Source organism: Pleuronectes platessa, chromosome 14, assembly GCF_947347685.1.
Source record: "Pleuronectes platessa chromosome 14, fPlePla1.1, whole genome shotgun sequence".
Classification (NCBI taxonomy): domain Eukaryota; kingdom Metazoa; phylum Chordata; class Actinopteri; order Pleuronectiformes; family Pleuronectidae; genus Pleuronectes; species Pleuronectes platessa.
This window is the reverse complement of record NC_070639.1, coordinates 24133118-24159846: the sequence shown is the minus strand read 5'-3', so window position 1 is coordinate 24159846 and position 26729 is coordinate 24133118. Positions and strand designations below refer to the sequence as shown.

The following is a 26729-nucleotide window of genomic DNA, read 5'->3' as shown; positions in this document are numbered from 1 at the left end:
AATAACCAAAGCACACATAAAGGCACAAAATGATCACAAAGCCAGATGAAGCAACTACAAACCGACACAAATCAATTGATGCAGAATCACAAAGAGATGCAGAACAACCTGGAAGAAACACAATGACTCGACTGGTCCAGTTGTGCCGTGGTGGTGCAGACTCGGCTCTGGACTCTGGACTCCCTGCAGAGCAGCAGACCCTCACCTGCCTGAGGCCCGGAGCCCAGTTCCAGAATCTGTCCGAGACTCAAACAAACTCCCTCACGAGTGTAAAGTGTGTGTCTTCGCCCGGAGGCCCCGACACGCTGAGCTGTGAGGGTTGTTGCAGCTGTGAGGCCTGGCTGCACCGACTGGAGGTAATGAATACAAGCTCAAGCCTTCCAGTGTATTCAAACAAATCCCACTTTCATTTGATCTCACTGGAGTCCATCTTCCACTAACACACACACACACACACACACACACACACACACACCTAGTGGCCAGGAGGCGGAAACGGAAGGTCTGCATGGAGAGCATTAGCATGAGAGCTCTTCCTGTTCGCTGTGACTTATCTCTGTTCAAGAATAATGAGCAGACAGGAAAAATATCAGTATCCACCCCCCCCCCCCCCCCCCCCCTGGGAGGGAGGTGGGTGTGTGTTTGCCCCTGAGTGTGTGTCAGTGTGGTACTTGTGTGTGTTTGTTTTGTGCAGTTTGGGTGTTAACCTCTCTACTTTGAAGCTCTGGGAAAGAAACGTTCTACTCCTGCACCTGCACCCTTCCTCTCCTCCTCCTGCTGAACCACACCTCCTGGTTCAAACCTCCTGGTTCCTCCTGTTGGACCGAACCTCCTGGTTCCTCCTGCTGGACCGAACCTCCTGGTTCCTCTTGCTGGACCGAACCTCCTGTTTCCCCCTGGCTCCTCCTGGTTCCTCCAACTGGACCGAACCTCCTGTTTCCCCCTGGCTCCTCCTGGTTCCTCCTGCTGGACCGAACATCCTGGTTCCTCCTGGCTCCTCCTGGCTCCTCCTGGCTCCTCCTGGCTCCTCCTGGTTCCTCCTGGTTCCTCCTGCTGGGCCGAACCTTCTGACTCCTCCTGGCTCCTCCTGGTTCCTCCTGGCTCCTCCTGGCTCCTCCTGCTGGACCGAACCTCCTGGCTCCTCCTGGCTCCTCCTGGTTCCTCTTGGTTCCTCCTGCTGGACCGAACCTCCTGGCTCCTCCTGGCTCCTCCTGGCTCCTCCTGGCTCCTCCTGGTTCCTCCTGGCTCCTCCTGGCTCCTCCTGGTTCCTCCTAATGGATCAAACCTCCTGGTTCCTCCTGGCTCCTCCTGGTTCCTCCTGCTGGACCGGACCTCCTGGTCCCTCCTGGTCTTCGGTCCGTGTGCAGAAACAACGTTAACATGAACCTACTGACCAAACTAGGTCATTGGTCAAAGGATTCCAAAATGAGTAATCCAGGTTTGGGGATTTGTTTTGGTCTGTGATGACTGTGGTTGAGGTATGAGTCGACTAAACCTCCTTGTGGTTAAAGTAAACGTTTGACTGATTGAAGGAGACGCTGATTGGACACGAGTTGGAACTTCAAAAGACACGTATTTTAATTTTAGTTTGAGTTTTTATAAAATGTTTACAGTTCAATGTGTGAGGACAGAGCTTAAGAGAAACCAGCGGCGTCAATATGATGTTACAGGACGAGGTGGAGATCAGGTTTTATGATTTAACATCTTCTGACTTTAAGTTCTGCTTCATTAGTTTTCAGCTGAAGGATGAAACCATTAAATGTTGCTCTGAGTTTGGTCTCCACCACCATGTGCTGCTCACGTAGGTTGTCTCCGGGTGCAGGAAGCTGCGTCCGGCCTGTGGTGTGGCAGGAAGATCAATCTGAGAAACCATGTGGATGAGATGAGCAGCCCATGGAGAGGTGGGGGTGAAATACACCAGAGTTCTTCTGCAGGATAATGATGTAACTCTTCACTGTCTTTCTAAAGTTCTGCTTACAGCAAAATGCATTAAGAACAATTATATAAACAAACCAAAAAAACTACATTAACTTTTGAATCTAGAATAGCTCTTTACAGACGTGTGCATTGTGTCAGGGAACCAGTTTACATCTTCAACCTTCAACCTGCACGACCGGCAGCTCTCAGACCAGTTCGGGGCTTTTTCCCAGAAGCAGGTTGACCGAGTTATGTGGTGAAGTAACACGAGTTCAGCCCATGTGAAGCATTCGAGGGGATTTCATGCTTTGGTCCAGATAACTGAGTGAAACCTGCTTCCTGGAACCGACTGCTCTCAGAGCAGTTTCCATCCGATGAGGCCGAGCCGCCCTGTAAGAGATCCTCTCAGCCCGGGGACACGTCCTGTGAGGACACGTCCTGCGGGGACACGTCCTGCGGGGACACGTCCTGCGGGGACACGTCCTGCGGGGACACGTCCTGCGGGGACACGTCCTGCGGGGACACGTCCTGCGGGGACAGGTCCTGTGATTCCCACGCCAGCGTCTCGTCCTGTGGATGAGGCGAGGGCGGCACGTCCCCACCGCTCAGTGCACCGCTGCCCACACACATGAAAACACAACCAGGTCAGGTCGGGGGGGTTTCCTGTTTACTGCATAGTCACGCACACAAAAGGTGAAAAACACACATTCCTACACAAACCCTGCAGATTAAGGCCTAATCTCAACATTTACTCTCAGCTAATCTTCCTTTTGATTTAGTTTAAGCAACACAATTAAATCTATTCCTCCCAAAACTATTCTTCCACAAACCGCGGCATGATATGACAACATCACATTATCACATTAGAGGTTTTTAAAATGAGTTTGACTGTGGCCACAATGTAATCTGATGTGATGTGGGATTAAGTCCTTTACAAACACAATATTGCAATTGTAAAAAGTTTTATCCAAGGAAGGAGCCGGAGCCAGGAGGTGGTTAGCTTAGCATAAACACTGGAAGCAGGGGGAAACTGTTAGCCTGGCTCTATGCAAACTTCAAAAATATCTTTACCAGTAACTGAATCTAATAAATGAAGCCATGAGGGTAAGAACAGATTAATGTTGGTATCTCCAGGTCAAACTCGTAGCTGCTCTGTCTCTCTGAGGGAAAAGTGGGTTCACAAATCTTTCCTTTCCTTTGATAAAGAAAAAATGTCAATGCTTAAATTTACAGATCTGTGTTCTTCTGTATAATTTCCTCTGGAGTGTCCTGGAAAGAAATCTTTAAAAACTTTAAACACAGAGACAAAGGTGCTGCACACAATCCAAACTTTATTCAAAGAAAACAACATTTAACACGTAGGAGATGTTTTATTATCTGAAGTCCTCTCGTGTGCAGAGCAGAGTTCAGACGCTCTGGATGACATCAGCCCTGAATCGCTCCCTGAATGACTTCATGCTACAGAAGAAAAGGGGATTTTGTCGGTCCCCCGTGTGGAGAGCACCACCCTTTGTTCTCTGTTGCCTCGGTCAGGTGATAACATCTCTGCTGCTCCACTCAGCCCAGTTACAAAGCTGCCATTTTTAGCTCTGACCACAGCTCTGTGTCCCACCTGGAAACCCCACCCGGCTTTTATCAGCGCACCAGAGCGACTGAAACAGCAGGATTTCACAGACGGGTGTTTTATGGACGTCCTCCGAGGTTTTTTACGACTCGATCTACATCCTCACTGAGACGTTTCCGTTTGGAAACTCGTGAACTCTGCTGAGGAGACGTCCGGCGTCCACACCAGATCAAAGTTAGGAGACGCCTCTGGACCCGGTTCAGCTTGAAAACCCGTTGATTGTTTTTGAGTCTGAACCTGGGAGATCGTTTTATTTTGAAAAGGTCGTCGTGTGCAGCCTTGGAACTGACTCTGATCTCAAAAGGTAAAATCTGATTTGACTCTGTGCCGGTCCTGAGAAGCTAGAGACGCTTCACATGTGACTCTGATTATAAAACAAACAAAAGACATCATGTGTTTGGGTCGAGCATTTCTTCCATCTGCACACACTGATTCAATTAAGAGCCCAAAATATGATCTGAAGCTGATGAGTCACGGCGATGACCTTCAACTAAACTGGTGAAAACGCTCGTGGGCTCCAAGTCAGGGCCGCGTCCCAACATGAGTCACTGGAGCAGACAGATACAACCTCTCCGTGATTAATAGCATAATCAAGAACACATTACAGGACGCTCCTCTGTAGGCACACGTCCTTCATCCATCACCCATTTCTACATTCCCTCTAACGTCACAACGCTGATTACACATTCTATTTACGTGCAACTCCCGAACCACCAAACCCAGTATGAATAGAGTCGTCCCATTGGAGGAGCATGGAACTCAAGACAAGGTGCAGACGAGCATCGTGACGGCCGACTCGAAGTCGCCGTGGCACTGGTGGAGGATGTCTGTCAGGAATTCTTTGGTGTAGTTTGGAAACATGTTCTCCAGCTTCAGCAGCTCCCAGTCGTAGTCTGGATACTGGTCTGGAAAACAAACAGGAAGTAGAGCCCCTGTTTTAGAGCTCTGCGACCACTTTGCAATAAATATTACATTTTAACCGGATTGATCGAAATGTCACAAAAGCTCAGTTCTCATGGTGAAAATGTACGTTTAGATAAATGAACATTCCCCCCCCCCACACACACACGTCTCCCTCCAAGGCACAAAAAGAATCAGAGCAGAAACATGAGATGTTTCGTCAAAGTTGTTCATGACCTCGAGCAACTCCTTTTTGGAGCAATGTTCTGGACCCAACAGGAAGTCGGCCAGTTTCAAGTTAGTGGTCATTTATTTCTGATTCACAGCCACAGACTGATCTGAGAGCAGTGATCTAGAGCTGTCCACAACGAAAGGTTATTAAACGATTAGAGGGTTTTGATTGATGGGCGTGACCATGGTGTCGCCTCAAAAGGAAACAGGAAGTTCTTATAGTTTGAAACTTCACGAGTCCCAGCCTGAAGATCTCTGCAGCTGCTGGACTCAGGGAATGTTCTGGACCTTCATGATGTGCAGGTCCGATCATCGTCCATTTACAGCTTTAATACGTCATCGTTCCCACAAGGACTCTGCTGCAGGACGGTTTGGTGTCATAGCACGGATCACTTTCCTGTGAACTTTGTACAATTTGTGCAAATAACATGAGGATTAGAGGGAAATCCTCGAAACGCTCAGTCCTCAGCCATTTGGATGAAAATGCACTAAAAGACGAGAAGGAGAAAAGTGGAGATCAGACTCCCGGTAGTCCTCCCTGGTGGTTCACCCGGGTTCACCTCCGTGCACAGAGAGTCCGAGCCGGCCGTCAGCCGAGCGGACAGGAGATTGGCTCGGACAGGTAAAGACAGAACAGGAAGGACCTGATCCACAGACCGGGGCCTGCAGCCCAGCGTGGAGCCAGAAGGTTGTGGGATCCCGACCAGCCGAGCTCAGCCCTCAGCGGCCGAGCCAGGACCGGAGCTCTGAGCGGCTCGGGGGTATTTCAGGTCTGACCCCGCTCTGGTGAAATCTGGTGTTCGAGGGCAGTTATTCGATAATGAAAGGCTTCAGGAGAAGTAGGACAAAGGACGTCTCACAAACTGAACTTCACGCAGGGAACTAAACAACTTTTTGGAATGTGGCTCTTTCCTCTCCGACTACTAGTGTTTACTTTTCTTCCACCATTAAAGGAGTCGTGGTGTTTTTCTCAGTGGTTCTTTCCTCTGCTGCTCTACAGGTTTCCTGAGAATGAGAGGTCTGTGGAACAGGAAGTATCTCTCCAACACAGAAACACTGAAGCTCCTCAAACACCTCGTGAGGCGTCCAATCGCTGCTGCTGCATCAACAACAACACATAAACAACCAGGTAAACAACTAAAAGAGGATTTCTGACTCTCACTCTTTTGTGTCCCTGTGAACTGGATCTTCTACAGTGGAAGTGATTGTTGGTCGCAGCCCTCCAGGTATGAATTGAAACCTCCTCGTCTGTTGAACAGAACAATGTGTGAGACGAGGGAGGAGTTTCTGAACGTGCACTCACATGCAGCCGCAGGAGAAGCTTCCATTCAGGAGCTCATGAGCGTGACGTGTTTCTGTTTCCCCTCTCGCCTGGTGCATGGCAGGTATTCGTGGGGGGTTGGCAGCGGGTCAGGGATCTCACTGGGTGTCGGTGCAGGCCCGTCACATAAGAGGTAACAGTTTGTGACTCCATGCTGCAGACTCAAGGTCTGTCAGTGGTTTCCTGGGTTCATCGCTGCTGCTGAACTTTCCTCTTCGACTCTCAGGCCACATCGTGAAGCCGAGCTCTGCCTCGTCTTTACAAACTCACACTTCACTGTTTGATTTGTGCTCAGTGCAAAGGAAACGACTTCCTTACTCACGCTGACGTTTCCCACAAACTGAAGCAACAGCAGGATTTAAACGCCGGCAGCTACAGTGTCACCTCGTACCACACACAACTTCCTGCCTGCACGTAAAGCTTTTGATTTAACGCAGACTAAACAACACAATCACAGAGTTCTGAGAAAGGACGAGGCGGGCAGCTCTGTCATGTCTGATTTAAGTTCGGTTAACCAGCGCTTAGAGAAAACGGCGTGAGAAACAGGAGGGAGGGCGTTTCCCGGTCTGGGCTCACCAGCTTCCTGTGTCCAGCTCTGGTCTGGATCTGGTTCCAGGTGAGCGGGGGGGGCTAGTGGTCCGGTTGAGGTAGACGGCTCGTGTTGTAGATGGTTAGAGGCCGACCGGTGCCACTCGGCCCCCGGAACACCCCCCCTCTCTCCCTCGCTCCCGACGCCTCGACCCTGGAGATCGTCCAGAAAGGCCGAGTTCACCCTGTCAAAATAAAATGAATCAAAGAAACAAGGTTCACATAAAAGGAGCTAACGTGGAACTTTAGAAGCCGACGTGCTGACAGGCTCCACATGATCGTGAGCAGGATGTTTGAGAACATTCTAAACTTCTATATCCACCGGGCCTGTTAAGTGCTCACAGACCTGAACGTGGACTTATTTTAGTTTTATTCCAACAGGATGAACAAAACAAACGATTAATCTCATTGGCTGGAGTTTATAGCTCCGACGTTTCAACATGTCCATCAAACAGAGTCTCAGTTTCACTCCTGCACCGACGTGCGTTTGATGCTGAGCTGGAAACAGAACCTGATTTAATATTAAATATGAAAGTTCCTACCTCTTGTGTTCCAGGTGCACGTCTCTCCCACTTTTCACCGCAGCCTCACTCTGACAAAAACAGAACAGGAATCAAACCCACGGTAGAAAAGAAAGGACGTCTAGAATCTTATCGGTAATAACTTTACAGGTCATTATCAGGAGCTGTGTAAATACATAACTGAGCCACTTCAGTCCTGATAGAGAAGCTGTGAGAGCAGCTCTCTTTGATGTGTATATTAAAAATTAACTCACTTTTTATCCATCAAAGAGCCGTGCATTAGTTTGATTGTTCTCATAATCGCTTTGTGTTTTACATGTGATGTAACGCACAGTATAATACTTCAACTTGTGTGACAACCTGCTTTAATTGTGAAGATTAGTTTGTTTGAAACTCCTCAGTCATGGAACAATAATGATTTATTTATATTGCTCACTGTGAGTTGAGCTTCCTGTAAAGACGCGCCCGGCACAACGCGGTCATCTCCGACCCAAACTAAGAAGAACACCTGTTAACCTGTTGTGTTAGTGTTTCACATTGTTGGTGCATGAGTTTGTGTCGTGCACGTAAACAAACTGTTCCTCTGGTCAGCAGTGACCGACAGAGAAGAGGACTTCAAGCGTATGAACAATCAACCTGATTCCAAAAAGACTTGATTCATCAGGTTGTTTGTCAGGATTCACACGACCTGTTTTGATGAGTAACACCGAACGTAAACAACCTCTGGACTTTGTGATGTGTTAAATTCCACCGTGAAGCCGGAGCGTGGAATTCAGAAAACAAGCACCAGGATCACGAAGGACAAACAACAGAGAACCTGAGCAGGGAAGTGGAAAATATGATTTTTCTTCTTCCTGTATACAAGTTTGATTAGGTGAAAATAAACATTTTAATATTTTACAGATCAGCCTGTAATCACTCCATGAAAATGTTATTTTTTTCTCCTTTTCAGAATAAAGGCACTCTCCTTCACCTCCACCTCCACCAGCCTCCATCTCCTCAGACTGTGCTCCAGCCCTGAGAGAGCTCAACGCTCGGGGAAGTGGTTATTGAAGATGGCACAAGAGGAAGAAGGAACACATAGAACATCTGTACTGCTCCCATCAAAGCTTTAAGTCTCCCACACACACACACACACACACACACACACACACCACACACACACACACACACACACACACACACACACACACAGACACACACCACACACGCCCACAAATAGAGGAAATGAAGGAGAGATCAATCTCTCTCATGGAGCCTCTGCTGAAGAACAACAGATCCCAGGGTCCTGCTCACCACCACATCTAAAGTTTGACTTCTGCTGCTCTGTGGCCGCAAGCTTTCATCTCCTGATCTGGGATGTGGAGGAGGAGAGGAGAGGAGGAGGAGAGGAGGAGGAGGAGAGGAGGAGAGGAGAGAGGAGAGGAGGAGAGGAGGAGAGGAGGAGAGGAGGAGGAGAGGAGAGGAGAGGAGGAGGAAAGGAGAGGAGAGGAGAGGAGGAGAGGAGGAGAGGAGGAGAGGAGAGGAGGAGGAAAGGAGAGGAGACAGAGGAGAGGAGGAGGAGAGGAGGAGAGGATGAGAGGAGAGGAGAGGAGGAGAGGAGGAGGAGAAGGAGGAGAGGAGGAGGAGAGAGGAGAGGAGAGGAAAGGAGAGAGGACAGGAGGAGGGAAAGAAGGATGGAGACAAGAGGATACGAGAGGAAAGGAAGAAAGAAAGAGAGGAAGCAGGAGAGGAGATAAGAGGAGAGGAAGAAGGATAGGAGACAAGAGGAGAGGAAGAAGGATAGGACACAAGAGGAGACGAGAGGAAAGGAAGAAAGAAGGAGAGGAAGCAGGAGAGGAGACAGAGGAGAGGAAGCAGGAGAGGAGATAAATGAGGCGAGATGAAACAAGACAGAACAGGAAAAGGAATTAAAGGAGAGGAAAAGAAAACAAGAGACGAAAACAAGGGGAGACAAGTGAGGACACTCTGGAGACGACGAGATGAGACGAGGCGAGACGACGTGAAACGAGAAGGCGGCAGCGAGGGAGAGGAGAGTGTGTGTGTCTGTCTGTGTGTGTGTGTGTCTGTAACCCATTCATTTAGTGTGTGTGTGTGTCTGTCTGTTTGTGTGTGTCCCGCCATAAAACAGAGACTTCTTTATTACTGTAACTGCTTTCTCTTTCTTCCTGCACCACAGCTTGACCCTCGCTCTCTCTCTGTCTCTCTGCCCACCCCCCCCTCTCTCTCCCCTCGCCTGCTGAAAGATTTGCATCAGGTCCATGTGAGAAAGAGAGAGAGAGAGAGAGAGAGAGAGAGAGTGAGGGCGAGAGACAGGAGAAACGCACAACAATGAGAAAAGCCCCCGAAAGGAAACGTTTCCTCTGTCGACTGAGGGGAGCTGCGTGTGCACTTTCACCAGGGCTGTCAATCACCACGCACAGTGACGTGATGAAGACGTGATGAAGACGTGATGAAGACGTGATGAAGACGTGCACGCTCTCTGCTGCTGCACCACTGACAGACCGGGAGGAGCAGCACAGACACGATTAGCACCGAGTCGCCGACAGAAGCTGTCAACGCTCTCTAATAAATGTCTTCTCAGCTGAAGATAGACGAGAGCTCTTCCCTGTGAAGACCTGTCTGTCTTCCTCTTGATCAGGAGACAAGTGATTTACAACCAGGGTCAGTGGACAGTGGAGTCATGTGACCCAGGAGCTTGGGCGTCCTCCAGGTACTTTTACTGGTAAAGGGTGTTCCACTGGGCTGCGTCCTCGGCCGTGCTGTGTCTCACAGTGAACTCTGGGAAGTCCCTTGAACTCTGCGAGCCGTCCACTCGATCCCTCCCAGGAAAGACAAACACACGGAGAGGAAGAGCGGCTGAGAAAAGAGAAGAAGGAGGCAGAGAAAACAAAGGAGAGTGGGAGACAGACGCATTAAGAGGCAGGGGAGAGGCTAACGCAGAGGTCCACTCCTCTGTGGGTTTGTACTTCCTTTCCCTCCACTTTGCCCCCCCCCGCCCTCGGCTCTGACCAGGGGACGATAGAGGGGGGGGGGGGGGGGGGGGGGGATCGAGCTCCTCGCCCCACCCGAGGACCCTAGTCAATACCAGCACGGCCCTGGATGATGAAAGCTGTGCACCCGGGGGTATTTACTCAGAACACAGACGTGTCGGTGTGAAGAGCCACAGAGCTCCGACCACACAGCCACAGATATGAGGCTCGGCATCGAACCCTGGGAACAGTGTGTGTGCACATGACGCGTCTACATGCAACGCACATACAAGTGCACACACACGAACACACACACAAACACACACACAGACACACACAGACAGATATCATGCAGTTGCCGGCTCACTCTGGATGACGTGTGTGTGGCCCCGCCGGATGCCAGTGGATCCCGGGGTCCCCGATCAAACCTCTGCAGAAATCTGTCCGTCCTCCTGCAGGAGACACACACAGGCACATTTCAAACAAAATGACGGGGGGGGGATTCATTTACTCCACAGACACTCCGCGGGCCCACAAGGTCGACCAAGTTTGTTTGTCCCTCGCTGACACCGCTCTCCCGGTTCCCCAGCGTGTCCCAGTCCATCTCCTTTGTCCCGTCTCTAAATGTCTTCATTGTTTTCCTCAGGTTCACAGATTCTTGGGCTGTCTCCGTCTCGTGTTTATCTTGACGGGAAGCCAGGGATGCTACTTGACAAACATTTCCCCCCCGGAGTCAGCCGCGCATAATAAAACACTGTTGGAGGATTTGGCATCGATAACTTGTGTAGACAGAACATAAAGGCGTGTTTCCACTGATTTGCACGTGAGAGTAAGTTGTGTAACGTTTTCTCTTCGGAGTCGGGACTGAAGACAGAAGTGAAATGTCTCCACGTTGACTTTCTAACAAAGTCTGTGTCAGAAGAAGAAAAGATGCCTAATACAGTTTTTAATAAACTTTTGAAACACCCAACTTTCTTCCTTTTTCCATTACCTAATGTGGCGGAGGAGGTAGAGTGGGTTGTCCACTAACCAGAGGGTTGTATGTTTGATCCCAGTCTCACCCCATTCCACATGCTGAAGTGTCTTTGGGCAAGACACTCCACCCCCGGTCCCTGGCATTGTGCAGCGGTGTATGAAGGATGTGTGATTGAGAAAGTGCAGCAGTGTAGGAACGTATGAATCAAGCCTGGAGCAGTGCTGTATAAATATTAAACTATATAAAACTATTAACCATTAACAAACCAGTTTGACTGTTAAACTAAAGGTGAACTGGTTCATGTCACTGGTTGATAAGCCCGGCTTGATGAACTGATCACAGGTCAGCCGAGGAGCAGCTTCCTGTGCAAAGCACCAGCGGTGGTGTCACCTGATTCTGCGTCTGTGACTAAGATCCATTGCAGAGCAACACAGAACAACACAAAAACAACACAATACCACAGAGTGACAGTGATGAGGCCCAGGTGAACCTGATCCTGGTCTGACCTGAGGTGATCCTGCTGGAGCTGCTCCCTCCTCCTCTGCTCCTCCTGTCGCTCCTTCTCCTCATGGCGCTCGGCCTGCAAACGCATCACAGCTCAGAACACGGGACACGTCACATGCAGCCATCACGCGTGTGCTGCTTCTCCCAACATGCAACATGCTACATATGATCATCTCAGTGATCGGTGGGAATAGTCACGGTTAAAAGTCCACTACTTCACACACATTCATATGAGGAATTGGGGCAATTCCAGGTTCAGTATCTTGCCCAAGGACACTTCAGCACACAGACGGGGGAGACTGGAATCGAACCGCCGACCTTCTGGTTGGAGGACGACCCGAATGCTACTTGTGCTCGTCTGATATGAAAGAACACAACTTATGATAACATGAGATGAAGTTTATGAGCGTGTGAACAATTCCCACTTCAATAATTATATAATAACCATCTATTAATTCATTATAATAGTCAAACACATACGGACCTTTTCTAATCATCCTCTTTTCTATTTGTATTGTTCAACATGTTATTCACTAAATCATATGTCGTCATTCCTCTGTCACTTCAGATATATATCTTTATATCTGAATCTAATTTTTATGATTTCAGTCTTTATGGTTTAAACACTGATCCTCAGTCTGCTGATCAACGTCTCTCTGTAGTTAGTCTATAGACGTGTAGTTAGAACACATGTAGTTAGATCACGTGTAGTTGGATCACGTGTAGTTAGATCACGTGTAGTTAGTCTATAGACGTGTAGTTAGATCACATGTAGTTAGTCTGTAGACGTGTAGTTAGATCACATGTAGTTAGTCTATAGACGTGTAGTTAGATCACATGTAGTTAGTCTGTAGACGTGTAGTTAGATCACATGTAGTTAGATCACATGTAGTTAGTCTGTAGACGTGTAGTTAGATCACATGTAGTTAGTCTATAGACGTGTAGTTAGATCACGTGTAGTTAGATCACGTGTAGTTAGATCACATGTAGTTAGTCTATAGACGTGTAGTTGGATCACGTGTAGTTAGATCACGTGTAGTTAGATCACATGTAGTTAGTCTATAGACGTGTAGTTGGATCACGTGTAGTTAGATCACGTGTAGTTAGATCACATGTAGTTAGTCTATAGACGTGTAGTTGGATCACGTGTAGTTAGATCACGTGTAGTTAGTCTATAGACGTGTAGTTAGATCACATGTAGTTAGTCTATAGACGTGTAGTTAGATCACGTGTAGTTAGATCACGTGTAGTTAGATCACATGTAGTTAGTCTATAGACGTGTAGTTGGATCACGTGTAGTTAGATCACGTGTAGTTAGTCTATAGACGTGTAGTTAGATCACGTGTAGTTAGATCACGTGTAGTTAGATCACATGTAGTTAGTCTATAGACGTGTAGTTAGATCACGTGTAGTTAGATCACATGTAGTTAGTCTATAGACGTGTAGTTAGATCACATGTAGTTAGATCACGTGTAGTTAGATCACGTGTAGTTAGTCTATAGACGTGTAGTTAGATCACGTGTAGTTAGATCACGTGTAGTTAGATCACATGTAGTTAGTCTATAGACGTGTAGTTAGATCACGTGTAGTTAGATCACATGTAGTTAGTCTATAGACGTGTAGTTAGATCACATGTAGTTAGATCACGTGTAGTTAGATCACGTGTAGTTAGTCTATAGACGTGTAGTTAGATCACATGTAGTTAGTCTATAGACGTGTAGTTAGATCACATGTAGTTAGTCTATAGACGTGTAGTTGGATCACGTGTTGTTAGATCACATGTAGTTAGATCACGTGTAGTTAGATCACGTGTAGTTAGATCACATGTAGTTAGTCTATAGACGTGTAGTTAGATCACGTGTAGTTAGATCACATGTAGTTAGATCACATGTAGTTAGTCTGTAGACGTGTAGTTAGATCACATGTAGTTAGTCTATAGACGTGTAGTTAGATCACGTCTATAGACATGACCGACTGTCTGCTCCACATGCATCTGTCTACTCGCTGGATCTCAGGACATTCCTATGGCTTCACAGAGGTCGTGGTGCAACAGGAAAGAGTCTGTGGGGAACCACTCTGGTCCTCGGCATCAATCCCCCCCCCCCCCCCCCACATTAACAGTAGCAGCCCATTAACCGCTATTAGAGGACGAGCATGGTGGGGGGGGGGGGGGGGAGACATGTCTGAGAGCACAGTGAGGAGCTGAGTTGTGAACCTCAGGAGAACATGAAGCTGTGGTGAGACAGACGCTTGTCTCTACTGACATCTAGAGGACAAACGTGATTCTGTTTGAGGGAATCACGTCACTGTCTTTAATGCTGCAAAACTAATGTCTTGTTTCTTCATTTCATGGAGTTTTGTGTTGTTTTGTTGCAGTGGCCACTTGCATTGTGCACCTGTTCTCTAAGATGAGTCTGACTTTGTGTGTTCATAATGTACGGTGGCCCTGGGGTTCAACACACAGCAGCATTGACCTGTGAAGGAAAAGGTCTGTGGCTGCGGTCGACACATTCAACAGGAAGGACATCCTGACAAAGAGATTTCACTTCATGCACAGTCATGGAGTTCATGTGGCACGGTGGAACAGTGGCCTGCCCCCTCTCGGAAGAAGGTTTCCGGTTCGAATCCTACCACGTGAGCCTATGTTTCTGTGTTAGCTTGTGTTTTCTCCCACAAGGAAAAACAAAGAGATTGAGGTTAGGACCCACAGAACCAGATAATGGATGCATGGATCTGGCGGCGCGGTGGTCCAGTGGCCTGCCTTCTGGGTTTGAACCTGACGGCTCACTGGGCCTTGTTGTGTGGAGTTTGCATGTTCTCCCCGTGTGAAGGTGTGAAGACCACAAACTGTCCATATGAGTGAAGAAGCTGTTACTCAGATAGGATGAAGCACCTCTTTATAAAATATATATTATTAGATTATAAACATTATCAGAGTAGATATTGATTTTAGTCAGTATCTTGAGTCAAATGCAAAATATTGAGACTTTTAATTTGTATTTCTTTACCCATTATTTTGCTCGATGCCTTTTCTGACCTCATTGTCTTTGTGCAAACCTTTAACAGTTTCCCAGAATGCACTGCAGCCTCAGCCCTCGGGCCTGAGCAGTGAATTCCTGACGAGGGACTCTGGGCTTCGTCTGAACTCACTTTGGGAAACACAGGAAATCACGAGCTGACAGAACCAGGAACACGTTCGAGGGGCGGCGGCCTAACCGAGCAGATTATCACCTCATCTCAAAGTGAGTCTCTGAAGTGTGTCTATATGGAAATATGTGATGTGGGTGATTTTTATACGAGGGTTGAATTCTTTATTTTCATAGATAATAATGATCTTCTAGAAACACGGCGTTTCTTTCACTCACATGAGGTCACTGTGACCTTTGACCTTGGATCTCCAGAGAAACGTCACACCTTGTAAATTCAGATTTGTTAATATGGGCTATAACCAAATCAAATTGAATTGATTGATTAATTAATTATTTCTAATCTGGTCGTCCTTAAGTTCCCTTTGGGTGACCCTGGTAAACAGGTGATGACATTGACCTTTGGCCTCCAAACTCTAATCAGTTCATCTTTGAGTCCGACTTAACTTTCGTTTCAAATTAGAAGAAATTATAAAAATGAATTGTTCATTTTTTTTCTCACCTTCATCCTCGCTTCATCTTTCATCTTCTTTAGCTCCTCCTCCTCTTCCTGTCTCCTCCTCCTTTCCATCTCTTCCTGTTTCACCTGGAAATAACAACCAGGTTTGTTTCAGTGTACTCTATGTTTGTAATATCCTGGATTCATGGGAAATATTTATGCTTGATATTTATATTTAAATGTTTATAAATCTGATGAAGCTTGTACCCTCTTCTCCACTTTGGAGCAACGTAGCGCCGCCTGCTGCCTCTGTCTGACCTCCTCCAGTGTTGCCCTTCCACCTTGAGGAACAAACAGCAGGTCAAACCACATCAGGGTAAATATGAAGTTCTGCTTATGGTTGGATGCTCGTGTTGCTCGTTGTGTGAATCTGATGTTTTACCGAGCGTCGCCGGCACCTCGGACACATAAGAAACTCTCTGAGCCTCCCTCATCCTCTGAAACGTCTCTTCTCCTCTTTGAGCCACTGAAACAACAGAAAGATTCATGACGTGTGATGTGAACTCCAAAATGTACAAGGATCAGTATGATAATAATAATGATCATGATAATAATGATAATACAGGAGGGGGATCGGCAGCCCTACCCGCTTCAATCTCGCTCCGCCGGGTTAGATTAGGTGGGATCATGGTGAATCCGCTTGAGCTGAGACACAAAGAGATTATTAATAATTAAATGAGCGTTTAGCGGCTCTGTCAGTCGTCTTTTTGTTTAATAAACTAGACACGTACTAAAAGTTACTCACTCACTTTAAAGAACACATCTGTTTGAACAAGAAATGACCTAATTGGGCACTTTACTGGATCAGGAACTGGCTCCTCGGTTTCACATGTGGCCCCCGCGTGGCCCCTGATTGTTTTTGTGTATGTTTAAGTGATTTTTTAAAATATTTTTAAAAAGTATCAGCATGAAGTATTTTTGCTTTACTCAAGTATTTTTAATTTACGATCCAACACAAGCTCACAGGGAAACATTCAGAGTTTCATGATTAACATGAACATAACATATGATCAGTTTAAATGATGCTGTGAGTTAAAATGGCCACCAGGTGTAAATCTGTAGGAATGAACTTCACGTTAAAATACTTTCACGTTACATTACATGTAAAGTGACAACAAGGAATCCTTTGATTAGTGAATCCTCTGAAGTTTTCTTTTATATGTTTGAAATAAATGTGTTTTATTATTTAACATTCTAAGTATTCATTAAATATCTTGTTTTTGATTAACACAAATCATTATTTTTCTTTCTTACTTTATGAACAAATATACATTTTGTATTTCTACATGACTTTTACACACATGGGTCAAAATGATTGAGTGTGAATTCACTCCAGAACACCTGACATTCATTTCACACATCTGATGCATGTAAGTCTTATTTTACAAACCATTAGTGGGAAATAGAAACCGACAGCTAGTGTTTTCAATGTGTCATAGATAATATGATGCTGCGTTCAGGTGACATCTGACTCGTATGATTCAGTTCAATTCAAACCGCAGCAGGAGAGCGAGAGAGAGAGAGAGAGAGAGGAGTTCATGGATAGACATGTAACTATCAACATGTTTATTAATGTTATTTCTACGTGTTTTTCTAAGTGATTTATTTGGGTTAAACCTCTGAAGACATCAAGGAGACAAACTTCTGGAATTTACTGGAACCCGTGAAGGCAGCATTTCTCTTTCGAAACACAGGAAACGAAAGTGAAAGTGAAGAAGAATTAAAAACCACAGAAATCTGTGTGAAAGATTAAATAACAACTTCAGATCAGTTATAGAATCTAAACATATGAATAAAAACCATCTAAACCTGTTTCTGTAGCGAACCTCCTGATCTCGTTGATTGGATTAAAAAGTTCTCACTCACTATTGAGGCTGTCTGTCTGCTGCCGGAGGACCAGCTGCGTTTATCTGTGCGTCTCCAGATGTTTGGCTGTTTGCAGATGTTTCTTCTTCTCTCTCGGTCAGACGGTTGTTTCTGGGGTTCAGCTGAGGAGGACGAGGAGGATCCATCATGAAGACACTGTCAGTCCAGCAGCTGGCTCAGTCTTTGACTCATGACACTTGTCCTCGCTCTTCTGTATAAATAGTTTGCCACTGCAGCCAATAACAGATCAACGCAGCAGCGCCACCTGCTGGAGTGAAACCATTGTGACGAAACCAGTTTTGTCACAATGGAAATTAAAGGCACAGTCACACAAACATAAACATAAACCTTAACTTCCTGTAACTATATGAAATATTAACCATGAAACTCATGTCGCCTGTTAAATTTATTGTTTTTCCACATATGCAAACTCAAAGCAGGTTGTTGTTTCTGTAGTTGTTGTTGTTGTTGTTGTTGTTGTCATCTGTTGTCATCTCGCTCTGAACTCTCAGGGTTTCAGACTCAGTGTCTCAGGTGAACTGTGAAATTCTCTCATGTAAAATCTCTACTTTGGCTTTTTATATTATATTTGTGTGGTTCAAATGATCTTGTGCTCATCATTGAGTCAAGGTGTTTTTAGAATTTATTATTTTTTATTAATGTTATAATAATAATAATCAATATCCCATCACATGGGATAGATCCTGGTCTCTTCTTAAATACCAGAACTCACAGTTTTTTACATGACTTCAAATAAAATGTTTTTTTCTATTTTCACCTCTAGGAAATTAAAAGAAGCAGTTTTCACCATTTTCTGATTTTGAAGATTATACAATTTATATATAAGATTATCAGCAGATTAATTGATTAGTTGCAGATTTAGTTGTGTTTGTGTTTTTGTTGACTTGTGTTGGTGTATTTGTATTTCACACTTAAAACACACATTGAAAAGTAGCACAGGCTAAATGTGTTATTATTGTACACATTCAAATCATCTTTGTGTTATTGCCTCCGTCCTCATCTCAGTGTTGTGATGTGAGCATGTGATCGGGCTGCAACTTGATTTGATAAAACTTTATAAAAAGACGTTATAATTTTCAAAAAGTATGTAAGACATTGTCTGGCAAGTTTATTAACTAAAAAACCTTTTAAATATAGATATACAGGAGTTTAAATGGTTATTTAGTTAAACATTTTAATGGCACGATTACTCCTAATGTTTCATATCTACAGGGAAGAGAGAGAAACTCACTTTATTGTAAAATTCACTCATCATTTCATCTGAAGAACGACGCACACGTTTCCTCAAAATCTCATTTATTAAGAGTCATGGTTTCACACAGGGAACCAACGAGTAAAGTGATGATTACAAACCGACGTGATGACAAAGTGGAGATTAACAGACACACAACAGAAGTACAAAATAAATACACTTCATATACCAACTGAGACTGGTAAAGTTAATGCGAGTCTAAAATCTGAGAGCTCATCACGTGGTCTGAAGAGTCAGAGCCTCTGTGTGATCAATACAAACCACAGCGTCAGTTCATCTCTGCTTGATGATGTTTAACAGTAAAATGTGTTTGTGTGCACGGACTCTACGCCGGAGGTCTAGATGGAACGTTACAAGACGTGGAGACGGGAATCGAACCTGTGACTTTGACAGGAATGAGGCAGTGAGGGTCAGACTCTGTCCCGTCTCACACAGATCAACAGACGCTTGCTGCAGGGGACCTGGTGCATTAGTGTAAACAAGGTCGTGCGTCCAGCAGCTTCACTCGTGGACGGGATGAATGTTTGAGTTGTGGTGTCTTTTTGTCTACTAGTGTTGCGTTAACAGGAACTCGTCTTGCTTCAGGACGAGGCCCCCGGGTTAATTGGACCCTAAGTTAAGGAATGACTGGATGTCCTGGCGTCCTGCGCTCGCTGCTCCGGTGGTGAACGCAGCGGCTGCGTGTTCGTCTGTGTGCATGAGGATTGTGTTTGATTTGATGTGTGTGTGTTTGTGTTGAGCTGCAGAGTCGCAGGAGGTTGTGCGATCACAGTTTGGGTTGGTTGGTCATCTTCATCTTCAGGTTTTCTGCCAGTTTGTCCAGGAACTCGAATGTGTTCATGTAGTCAGCGCGTTTCACACTGCATCAGGAAGAGAGGAAAAATGAATTAATAATTGAATATGATTTCATTTTACTTTGAAAAGATACTGAGTTTTACTGCAGGGTTTCCATTTCCTGTCCTCAAGTCGGGATCAGACTATCGGTGTTTTGAAATCTGGACTGATTTTGAAATCGGACGCATCAGGAGCTAGAGGAGAATCTTTCATCTCTGATCTCAAACATGGTGACACAACATCTCCTCTCAGTTCTCATGAGACAGAAGGTGAAAACAGAAAGACACAATGGAGACTTGCTCTGAGCTAGAAGGACGTGTGTGAGAAATCAAATAACCATGATTTGAAATAGATTTAATGAAGAAAGGACAAAACGGAGAAACCTAAACTGGGTGTGTGTTTTGGAGGAGACTCACTTCTGGAGCCCCTTGATGCAGATCGCCAGGTCCTTGGTCATGAAGCCGGCCTCGATGGTCTCGATGCAGACGGCCTCCAGGGCCTCGGAGAACACCCGCAGCTCCGTGTTGTCGTCCAGCTTCGCTCGGTGGAGGAGACCCCGGGTCCACGCGAAGATGGAAGCTGCAGCAGACACAAGCGTGTGGAATATGAATCCAGGTTATCTGTTCAGGGGATTTGTGTGGCCTGCTGCTGGAAGCCCAGGTGTGAGCACCAGTCTCCTACCGATGGGATTGGTGGAGGTCTCTTTTCCCTGCTGGTGCTGGCGGTAGTGGCGGGTCACGGTGCCGTGGGCGGCCTCAGACTCCACCGTGCGGCCGTCGGGACAGATCAGCACGCTGGTCATCATGCCCAGGGAGCCGTAGCCTGGAAGAGTCACAGAGAGAATCCACATTAGAGAAACGTTTTAAACCAACAAACCATCTCCAGAGTTGTTCTCCAGCTCGTCACATGTCCCACCTTGAGCCACCGAGTCGGACTGCACGTCTCCATCGTAGTTCTTGCACGCCCAGATGAAGCCTCCATCAGACTTCATGACCTGAGCCACCATGTCGTCGATCAGACGGTGCTCGTACCAGATGCTCTTTGCCTCAAACTGAGCTTGATACTCCCTGTGACACAAAGAGGCCGCTTGAGATCTGATCTATGGTGGGAGTGTGTGTGCGTCTTTCAGTTGTGTGTCGAGAGACAGACGGTGTGTGTGCGACTGTGTGCGTCGGTCCTTACTTCTCGTAGATCTCCTGGAAGATGTCCTTGAAGCGCCCGTCGTACTTCTTCAGGATGGTGTTCTTGGTGCTGAGGTACAGAACCTGGCCTTTGCTCAGAGCCATCTGGAACGAGCTGTGGGCAAAGTCCTTGATGGATTTATCGGTGTTGTACATCGCCAGAGCCACGCCCCCGGTGCCTGGACACACACACACACACACACAAATGAGTTCATCACAAACACACACGCACAAATACACAATGATAAACTTAGTGTGTTCATTGTATGATGTGCAGTTTGATATGTTTAAACTTTATTCAGCTCAGTGTTTGGTTTATAGTGATAAAACCAGAACAGGTTATTAAATACAATATTATAGAAACTAAAATAGATGAGCTGGATCTTATATTCTCCCGTTTACAATGTGTAAGAGAAAATGTTCTTGTAAAAGCTTTATTGAAAGTTTATTGACTTAATATCTACATTATGATCGTTTAAGATGATTTTCATTTGAGGCAGAACTAAGATGAATCCTGTCTGACCCTCTTAGTAATTGACATGTGCGTGTGAAGAATGACCGAATGTCTCTTACCCTCAAATTGATTAACCAGATATTTAACCGGCTGTCCGTCTGTGGGGGTGTAGGTGATCTCCACCTTCCCCGGCCCGGGCACCACGAAGTCTGTGGCTTTGTACTGTGGAGGAGATCAGTGACTGGATTAATACTAGAAACCACAAGGCTGTTCACACCTCAGAGGAAACAGGAGTGGAGTCAACATGGTGAAGTATATAACCCTCTTCATCGCACTCATTACAATAATGAAACATTTTATTTGTATAGGACTTTAAAGGCTTAAAAGCAAAGTGGTTTGAAACTTGAAACTTTAATAAGAAGATGGTGAAAACTGCTTCTTTTAATTTCCTAGAGCTGAAAGTACAAAAAGACATTTTATTTGAAGTCATGTAAAAAACTGTGAGTTCTGGTATTTGAAAAGAAACCAGGATCTATCCCATGTGATAGGATATTGATTATTATTATAACATTAATAAAAAAAAGAGAAACCTCAGCTGATAGGAATAGACACCTTGAAACTTGACAGCACATCAGTAAGTAGATGCACAAGTATTATTTTGTTATAAATACAAATAAAATAAAAAGAGAATAAAATGGAAAATATGCTTCAACTCCAACAGATTTCTATAAAATCATAAAATCATAAAAGCTGAATAGAGTGCAATGAGCCCTAACCCTGAGGACAGGACTGTTGACTTTGGCACAGTGTGATGTCACAGCAGCTCGGACAGGCTGCACACTGTGTTCCACAGGACTCATGAGCAAACACAATTATTAACGGAGTCTCTCCTGACGAACCCACAATGTGAGACACAAGTGGAACCGGCTCATGGAAGAGTTCACAGAGCGAGCAGCCAGTTGGTCACAGAGGGCTGAGGATGAACATCACTGTCCTCAGGGTGTTTCAGGAATAACAGACAGTTTGTAAGATAGAGATGATTTTAAGTATCTTCACACAGGAAGTTACTCTCTCATAACTTCTACAACTATCATCCTGCTTCACTTTGGCAGCTCACACAGCAGGAGGACGCACCTGGTCTCCGTGGGCGTGTCTGCCGATGATGATGGGCTTGGTCCAGCCGGGCACCAGGCGGGGGATGTTCTTACAGATGATGGCCTCTCGGAACACCGTGCCCCCCAGGATGTTACGGATGGTGCCGTTGGGCGAGCGCCACATCTGCTTGAGCTTGAACTCCTCCACCCGGTGCTCGTCTGGCGTGATGGTGGCACACTTGATGCCCACGTTGTAGCGCTGGACCGCCTCGGCTGCGTCCACCGTCACCTTGTCGTCGGTGGCGTCGCGGCTCTCCATGCCGAGGTCATAGCTTTCAAGAGAACACAGAGAGACTGATTGAACCAGGGGCACCGGAGAATCAGCTGTAAACAACTTGTTCTTTATATTCTGCAAACATATTTTGGTCAGTAAAAACAGTTTAATGTGGATGCACAAGTATGAAATATGAGAATAAACTCAAATCTAGTTCTAGTTCTAACAGCTTTGTTACAGCTCAGGAACGACATCAACGTGTGGAGAGAGAGAGAGAGCCAGCTTGTTCCCGGCTTGATGAATAACTCAAACTGCTGTCAGGGCTTTAGTCGCTCCTTATCTTTGCTAATCATATTCCTCACATATTCCTCATATTCCCATCAAGACCATCCATTAACCTCCTGCCCCAGTTCCTCCACCAGCTACTGCAACTCAGATTCTTTCAGGTCTGACTGTAACTCAGAGATCTGCAAAACACAGGCAGCAGATGAAGACAAAGGGAAGACAGGGAATTAGTTGTGTGTGTGTGTGTGTGTGTGTGTGTGTGTGTGTGTGTGTGTGTGTGTGTGTGTGTGTGTGTGTGTGTGTGTGTGGGGGGGGGGGTCCACTGTTTCTCTGTAAGGAAGTAGTGAGAGAAGTAAGCACACTTCATCTAGATACTTATTATTCTTATCACGCCCTTCAGAGCCCGTGTTCTTTCTCGTGCACTCACTGGCTTTGTTTAAGAGCGGCAATGACCTCTTACCCACTTTCTCTCTCTCTCTCTCACTCCCCCCCCCCCCCCCTCGCCCCAGAGGCTGACACCAAACCACAACAACATGACGCACAATAACTGATGACTGGTGGATGAACCACAGAGATTAAAGTAAGTAAAGTGTGGGTGTCTCGGGGGGGCAGGGGTTGATCACATGTCCAGCACCCTGCTGTGTTAGTGCACGTTAACTAACTGGTGGTAAGTGGGCAACTGGCACAGATCAAGATCATGTGACCTGCAGGCTCTCGTGTGCAGGTTCTCAGAGGGTCTGACAGGCTGGTCAAAACTTTATGGACTTTTCAACAGCCCTTCAATAAAAACCTGTTTTTTTTTTTAACCCAATAAAAAAGGGGAGTGTCTCTGGTCCCATTGCCAGTAGAGAAGATGCTTCTCTGTTTTGAAAATGGAGGCGCTCTTCACATGCACTTCACAGAGAACCTGCTCGAGGCCTGTGAGACGGACACAGTTCACCCTTTGAGCTGCGTGTTCACAAAGTAAATAGTTTTCTATTCTACAAACTGTCCTGAAGACTTGTGAACAGCAGGTGGATCATTGTTTGATTTTCCACCTCCTCCTTTACTACTCATTCAACACCACGTGTGATTAAACGTGTTCTTACGAGACCTGTTGCACAATAAATCATCAACTTTTATACGTCAGTACAAGAAAAATACTGTAAAAATCTATCAAATCTGACTAAAACAGAAGGAAACCAAACTCTGAAGAGCTGACTCTTTGTGACCACGTCACAGAAATGACTGATTCATATAGAGGGATGAAACTTCCGTGAGTTGAACTTCATGTAATGGTTATGAAAGTAAAATACACCTCGGGACAAAGTCCACACAGGAGATAAGAAGAGTCGTGAGGTTAAACGAGGAACTGGACCCTCCTGTCACCCGAGTGCTGTAAACGCACACAATGACAACTCTGCAGATGAGATAGCGACAACCTTAGAGCAAAAGAGTCGTTAGAGTCAAGGCTCAAGATAAACCCCACCCGGGTTTCTAACAAACCACTTCTTCAGGAGCCTATCAGATGTTCTCATTAGAGTCTCTGCTTTTCCTGCTTTCTAAACGAGTCAAACTAGAAATCCCAGCACTGCAGGATATGTCACTTTCACTCGTCCCTGCTGGGAGCACGGTAGTTTGCCCAGTGCACACGTCCCCCAAGCAAAACTTTAATCACACAGCGTTTGTCTACTAAAGTATAATCTGCATAAGGGTCTTCACAGAGCCCAGAACAGATATTTAAAATCCTGTGAGTTTGCATGTGTCTGCAGCTCCACTGTAAAGACACCGGGGCGTCCTCACCTGTGCAGGTCGAGCTCCAGGTAGGGGAAGATGAGCTTCTCCTTGATGAGCTCCCAGATGACACGAGTCATCTCATCTCCCTGCATCTCCACCACGGAGCCGGACTTGATCTTCTGAGACATCTTAGAGGCTGGTGGGACACACGGGGACAAAGAGAGACGTCAGGAGACAACATGTCAGAGAGAGTGGATGAAGTATTCTATTAGTTTACACTGTGTGAAAATATATTTAATCAGCAAATATTCAGATAGTAATGAATCGTTTAGCTTGTTATCTCAGTTCCATGAGTTTCTGGAGGATGGTTTTAGTTTTCCAACAGAACTTGATGAAAAAGATAAAGTGTGTTTAAGGGACAGAGTTTTGTGAGTGTGTGTCTTTTGCTGCAAATGAAAATCTGGATCTCGTGATTCTCCTGGTTTCATGAGGAGACTGTCTTTCATTGTTTTCAGTATTTCATGAAAAAGACGACTCATTAATTACTTAACAGAGAAAACCACTGGAAAACGAATCCTAATGAAAATAAGCCCAGAAACCGACACCACTGTGAAAAGTGTGACCCTGTGAATGACTCCACAGTTTCCTCAATGAATGAGTTCTTTGAATCTCTGCACAAACAGTGACTCAGCACGAATTTGCTCCACAATCCTCTTAAGTGGGAGTTCCAGTGTGAAGCCTTGAGGCTCACGTTGCACCAGACATCTGAACGTCCACTGTCTTTTCTACGAGAGAGGAACTGGACCAAGTGGGACATGTTGGAGTTACGTAAGTCTGCAGCCTGCAGGTGGTGGCCTGATGGGGAGGAGACACACACACACTCAGCCAATCCAGAGCAACACACTCCATTCATCCCCTGTCTCTGCTGTTATTATTGATATTAAAGATGATTAATGTGTCGTTTTAAAGCAGAATCATGAAAACAGGAAGGAAGCTGAGGCCTTAGAGGATCGTGATGTTTCCTGCTGTCATGTCCAACACGTCGTTTTCAATAAAGATCATCAGGTTGAATATTATTTACTCCAGAAAATAGAGGAATGTGTTTATTTGTACTTCCTGTAATTAGCTTGTTTATGTAGTAGCATCATTGATGGATTAGCTCGATGTTCTGAACGACGCAGCAGCGGAGACGCGGTGGTTTCATCCGGAATAAGAAGGTTCGTGGATCTCACCTGGTTCCGGTCTGAGTTCAGCGACACGAGCAGAGACGAGCAGCGGAGGAGGGTGAAGGTCTGAGCGGTGCCAACCGGAGAACTGAGCCCGGAGAGGAGACGCCTTCCTCCCGGTCCCACTCACTTCCGCCTCCAGGCTTCACCCACAAGGACACAGGGCCAATCAGAGAGGAGGAGGACGTGTCTGCAGCCAATCAGATAAAACCACGAAGAGGAGAGAGGGAGGGGTTTGGCTGGGCGGGGTCTGTCAAAACTGATCATTTATTAAACTTTTAAAAAATACATTTACCTTTTCTTGTTCACAATATCTTAAATATGTGTTGGTTTTAATTTAAATTTCTTTAAAGATTTTATTAGTGGAAATACTTTTTCAAAATGTTCTGTTTCTTTGGGATTTTTTCATAGTTTAAATCAACAAATGAAATCAAATAAACATAACAATTGAAAACTAAAATAGAGAGACAAGAAAGTAAGTAAGTAAGTAAGTAAAATTTATTTATAGAGCACATTTAAATACAGCATAACTGACCAAAGTGCTGTACAATGACAATAAAAGGCAAATAATACAATATAACAATACAAATTGACAATAAGTACTAAAAACCAATACAAAGTGCAATAACATTCAATAACATTCAATAACAGGAGGCGAACAGTTAGGGGGAAAGGAAGGCCAGGGAGTAAAAGTGGGTTTTTAGCCTAGATTTGAAGGCAGAAATGGAGGGGGCGGATCTAATGTTCTGAGGGAGCTGGTTCCACAGACGTGGAGCGGCGACAGCAAAGGCCCTGTCACCTTTCTGCTTGAGCCGTGAGCGTGGCACGTGCAGAAAACCTTTGCTAGAGGATCTGAGGGACCTTTGGACTGACTGGGGCTGTACAAGGTCAGTGATGTAGGCTGGGGCCAGCCCATTGAGTGCCTTAAAAACAAATAATAAAACTTTAAACTGTATCCTAAAAAGAATGGGGAGCCAGTGCAAGGAGGCCAGAATGGGGGTGATGTCCTCACGCCTCTTGGTGCCAGTTAAAAGACGTGCAGCTGCATTTTGAACCAGCTGTAGACGTCTGAGTGAGGATTGGGGGAGGCCGAGGTAGAGGGAATTGCAATAGTCCAGCCGTGATGTAATAAAGGCATGGATTACTATCTCCAGGTCTTGATGATATAGGAAGGTTTTGAGGCGGGAAATCACTCTAAGTTGGTAGAAACTAGTTTTGACCACATTACTAATCTGTTTGTCAAAACAGAGTTCAGAGTCGAGGATGACACCCAGGTTTCTGGCGTAGGGTGTGACAAATGGAGTGAGGTAACCTAAATTATTTAGAG

General features: G+C 45.7%; 2 protein-coding genes across 2 annotated transcripts; both read right to left on the bottom strand.

The window, feature by feature from the left end:
* Positions 1-3228: 3228 nt before the first annotated feature.
* On the bottom strand, positions 3229-17311 carry epsti1 (epithelial stromal interaction 1). Its single transcript, XM_053439999.1, has 10 exons — positions 17066-17311; positions 15786-15844; positions 15582-15665; positions 15407-15480; positions 15203-15286; positions 11557-11630; positions 10442-10526; positions 7124-7173; positions 6570-6766; positions 3229-4446 (listed from the first exon to the last, which is right to left on the bottom strand). Exons 1-10 carry the CDS (start codon positions 17212-17214, stop codon positions 4301-4303), a joined length of 1002 nt encoding a protein of 333 aa, XP_053295974.1. The 5' UTR covers positions 17215-17311; the 3' UTR covers positions 3229-4300.
* A 1054-nt stretch (positions 17312-18365) lies between these two features.
* idh1 (isocitrate dehydrogenase (NADP(+)) 1) lies at positions 18366-25568 on the bottom strand. Its single transcript, XM_053440363.1, has 9 exons — positions 25409-25568; positions 24243-24372; positions 21942-22233; positions 20927-21029; positions 20355-20532; positions 20088-20239; positions 19854-19994; positions 19589-19751; positions 18366-19198 (listed from the first exon to the last, which is right to left on the bottom strand). Exons 2-9 carry the CDS (start codon positions 24362-24364, stop codon positions 19105-19107), a joined length of 1245 nt encoding a protein of 414 aa, XP_053296338.1. The 5' UTR covers positions 24365-24372; positions 25409-25568; the 3' UTR covers positions 18366-19104.
* Between the last annotated feature and the right edge of the window lie 1161 nt (positions 25569-26729).

Bases quoted from the DNA above. Each gene is read 5' to 3' on its own strand.
- epsti1 (XM_053439999.1), bottom strand. From the start codon at position 17,214: ATGATGGATCCTCCTCGTCCTCCTCAGCTGAACCCCAGAAACAACCGT. The intron at 10,527-11,556 runs GTCAGACCAGGA...TGTCTCCTGCAG, and splicing joins CTCCAGCAGGATCACCTCAG to GAGGACGGACAGATTTCTGC. The intron at 4,447-6,569 runs GTGAGCCCAGAC...TTTGTTTTCCAG, and splicing joins GAGCTGGACACAGGAAGCTG to ACCAGTATCCAGACTACGAC.
- idh1 (XM_053440363.1), bottom strand. From the start codon at position 24,364: ATGTCTCAGAAGATCAAGTCCGGCTCCGTGGTGGAGATGCAGGGAGAT. The intron at 20,240-20,354 runs GTAAGGACCGAC...TTTGTGTCACAG, and splicing joins TTCCAGGAGATCTACGAGAA to GGAGTATCAAGCTCAGTTTG. The intron at 19,199-19,588 runs GTGAGTCTCCTC...TTCCTGATGCAG, and splicing joins TGCATCAAGGGGCTCCAGAA to TGTGAAACGCGCTGACTACA.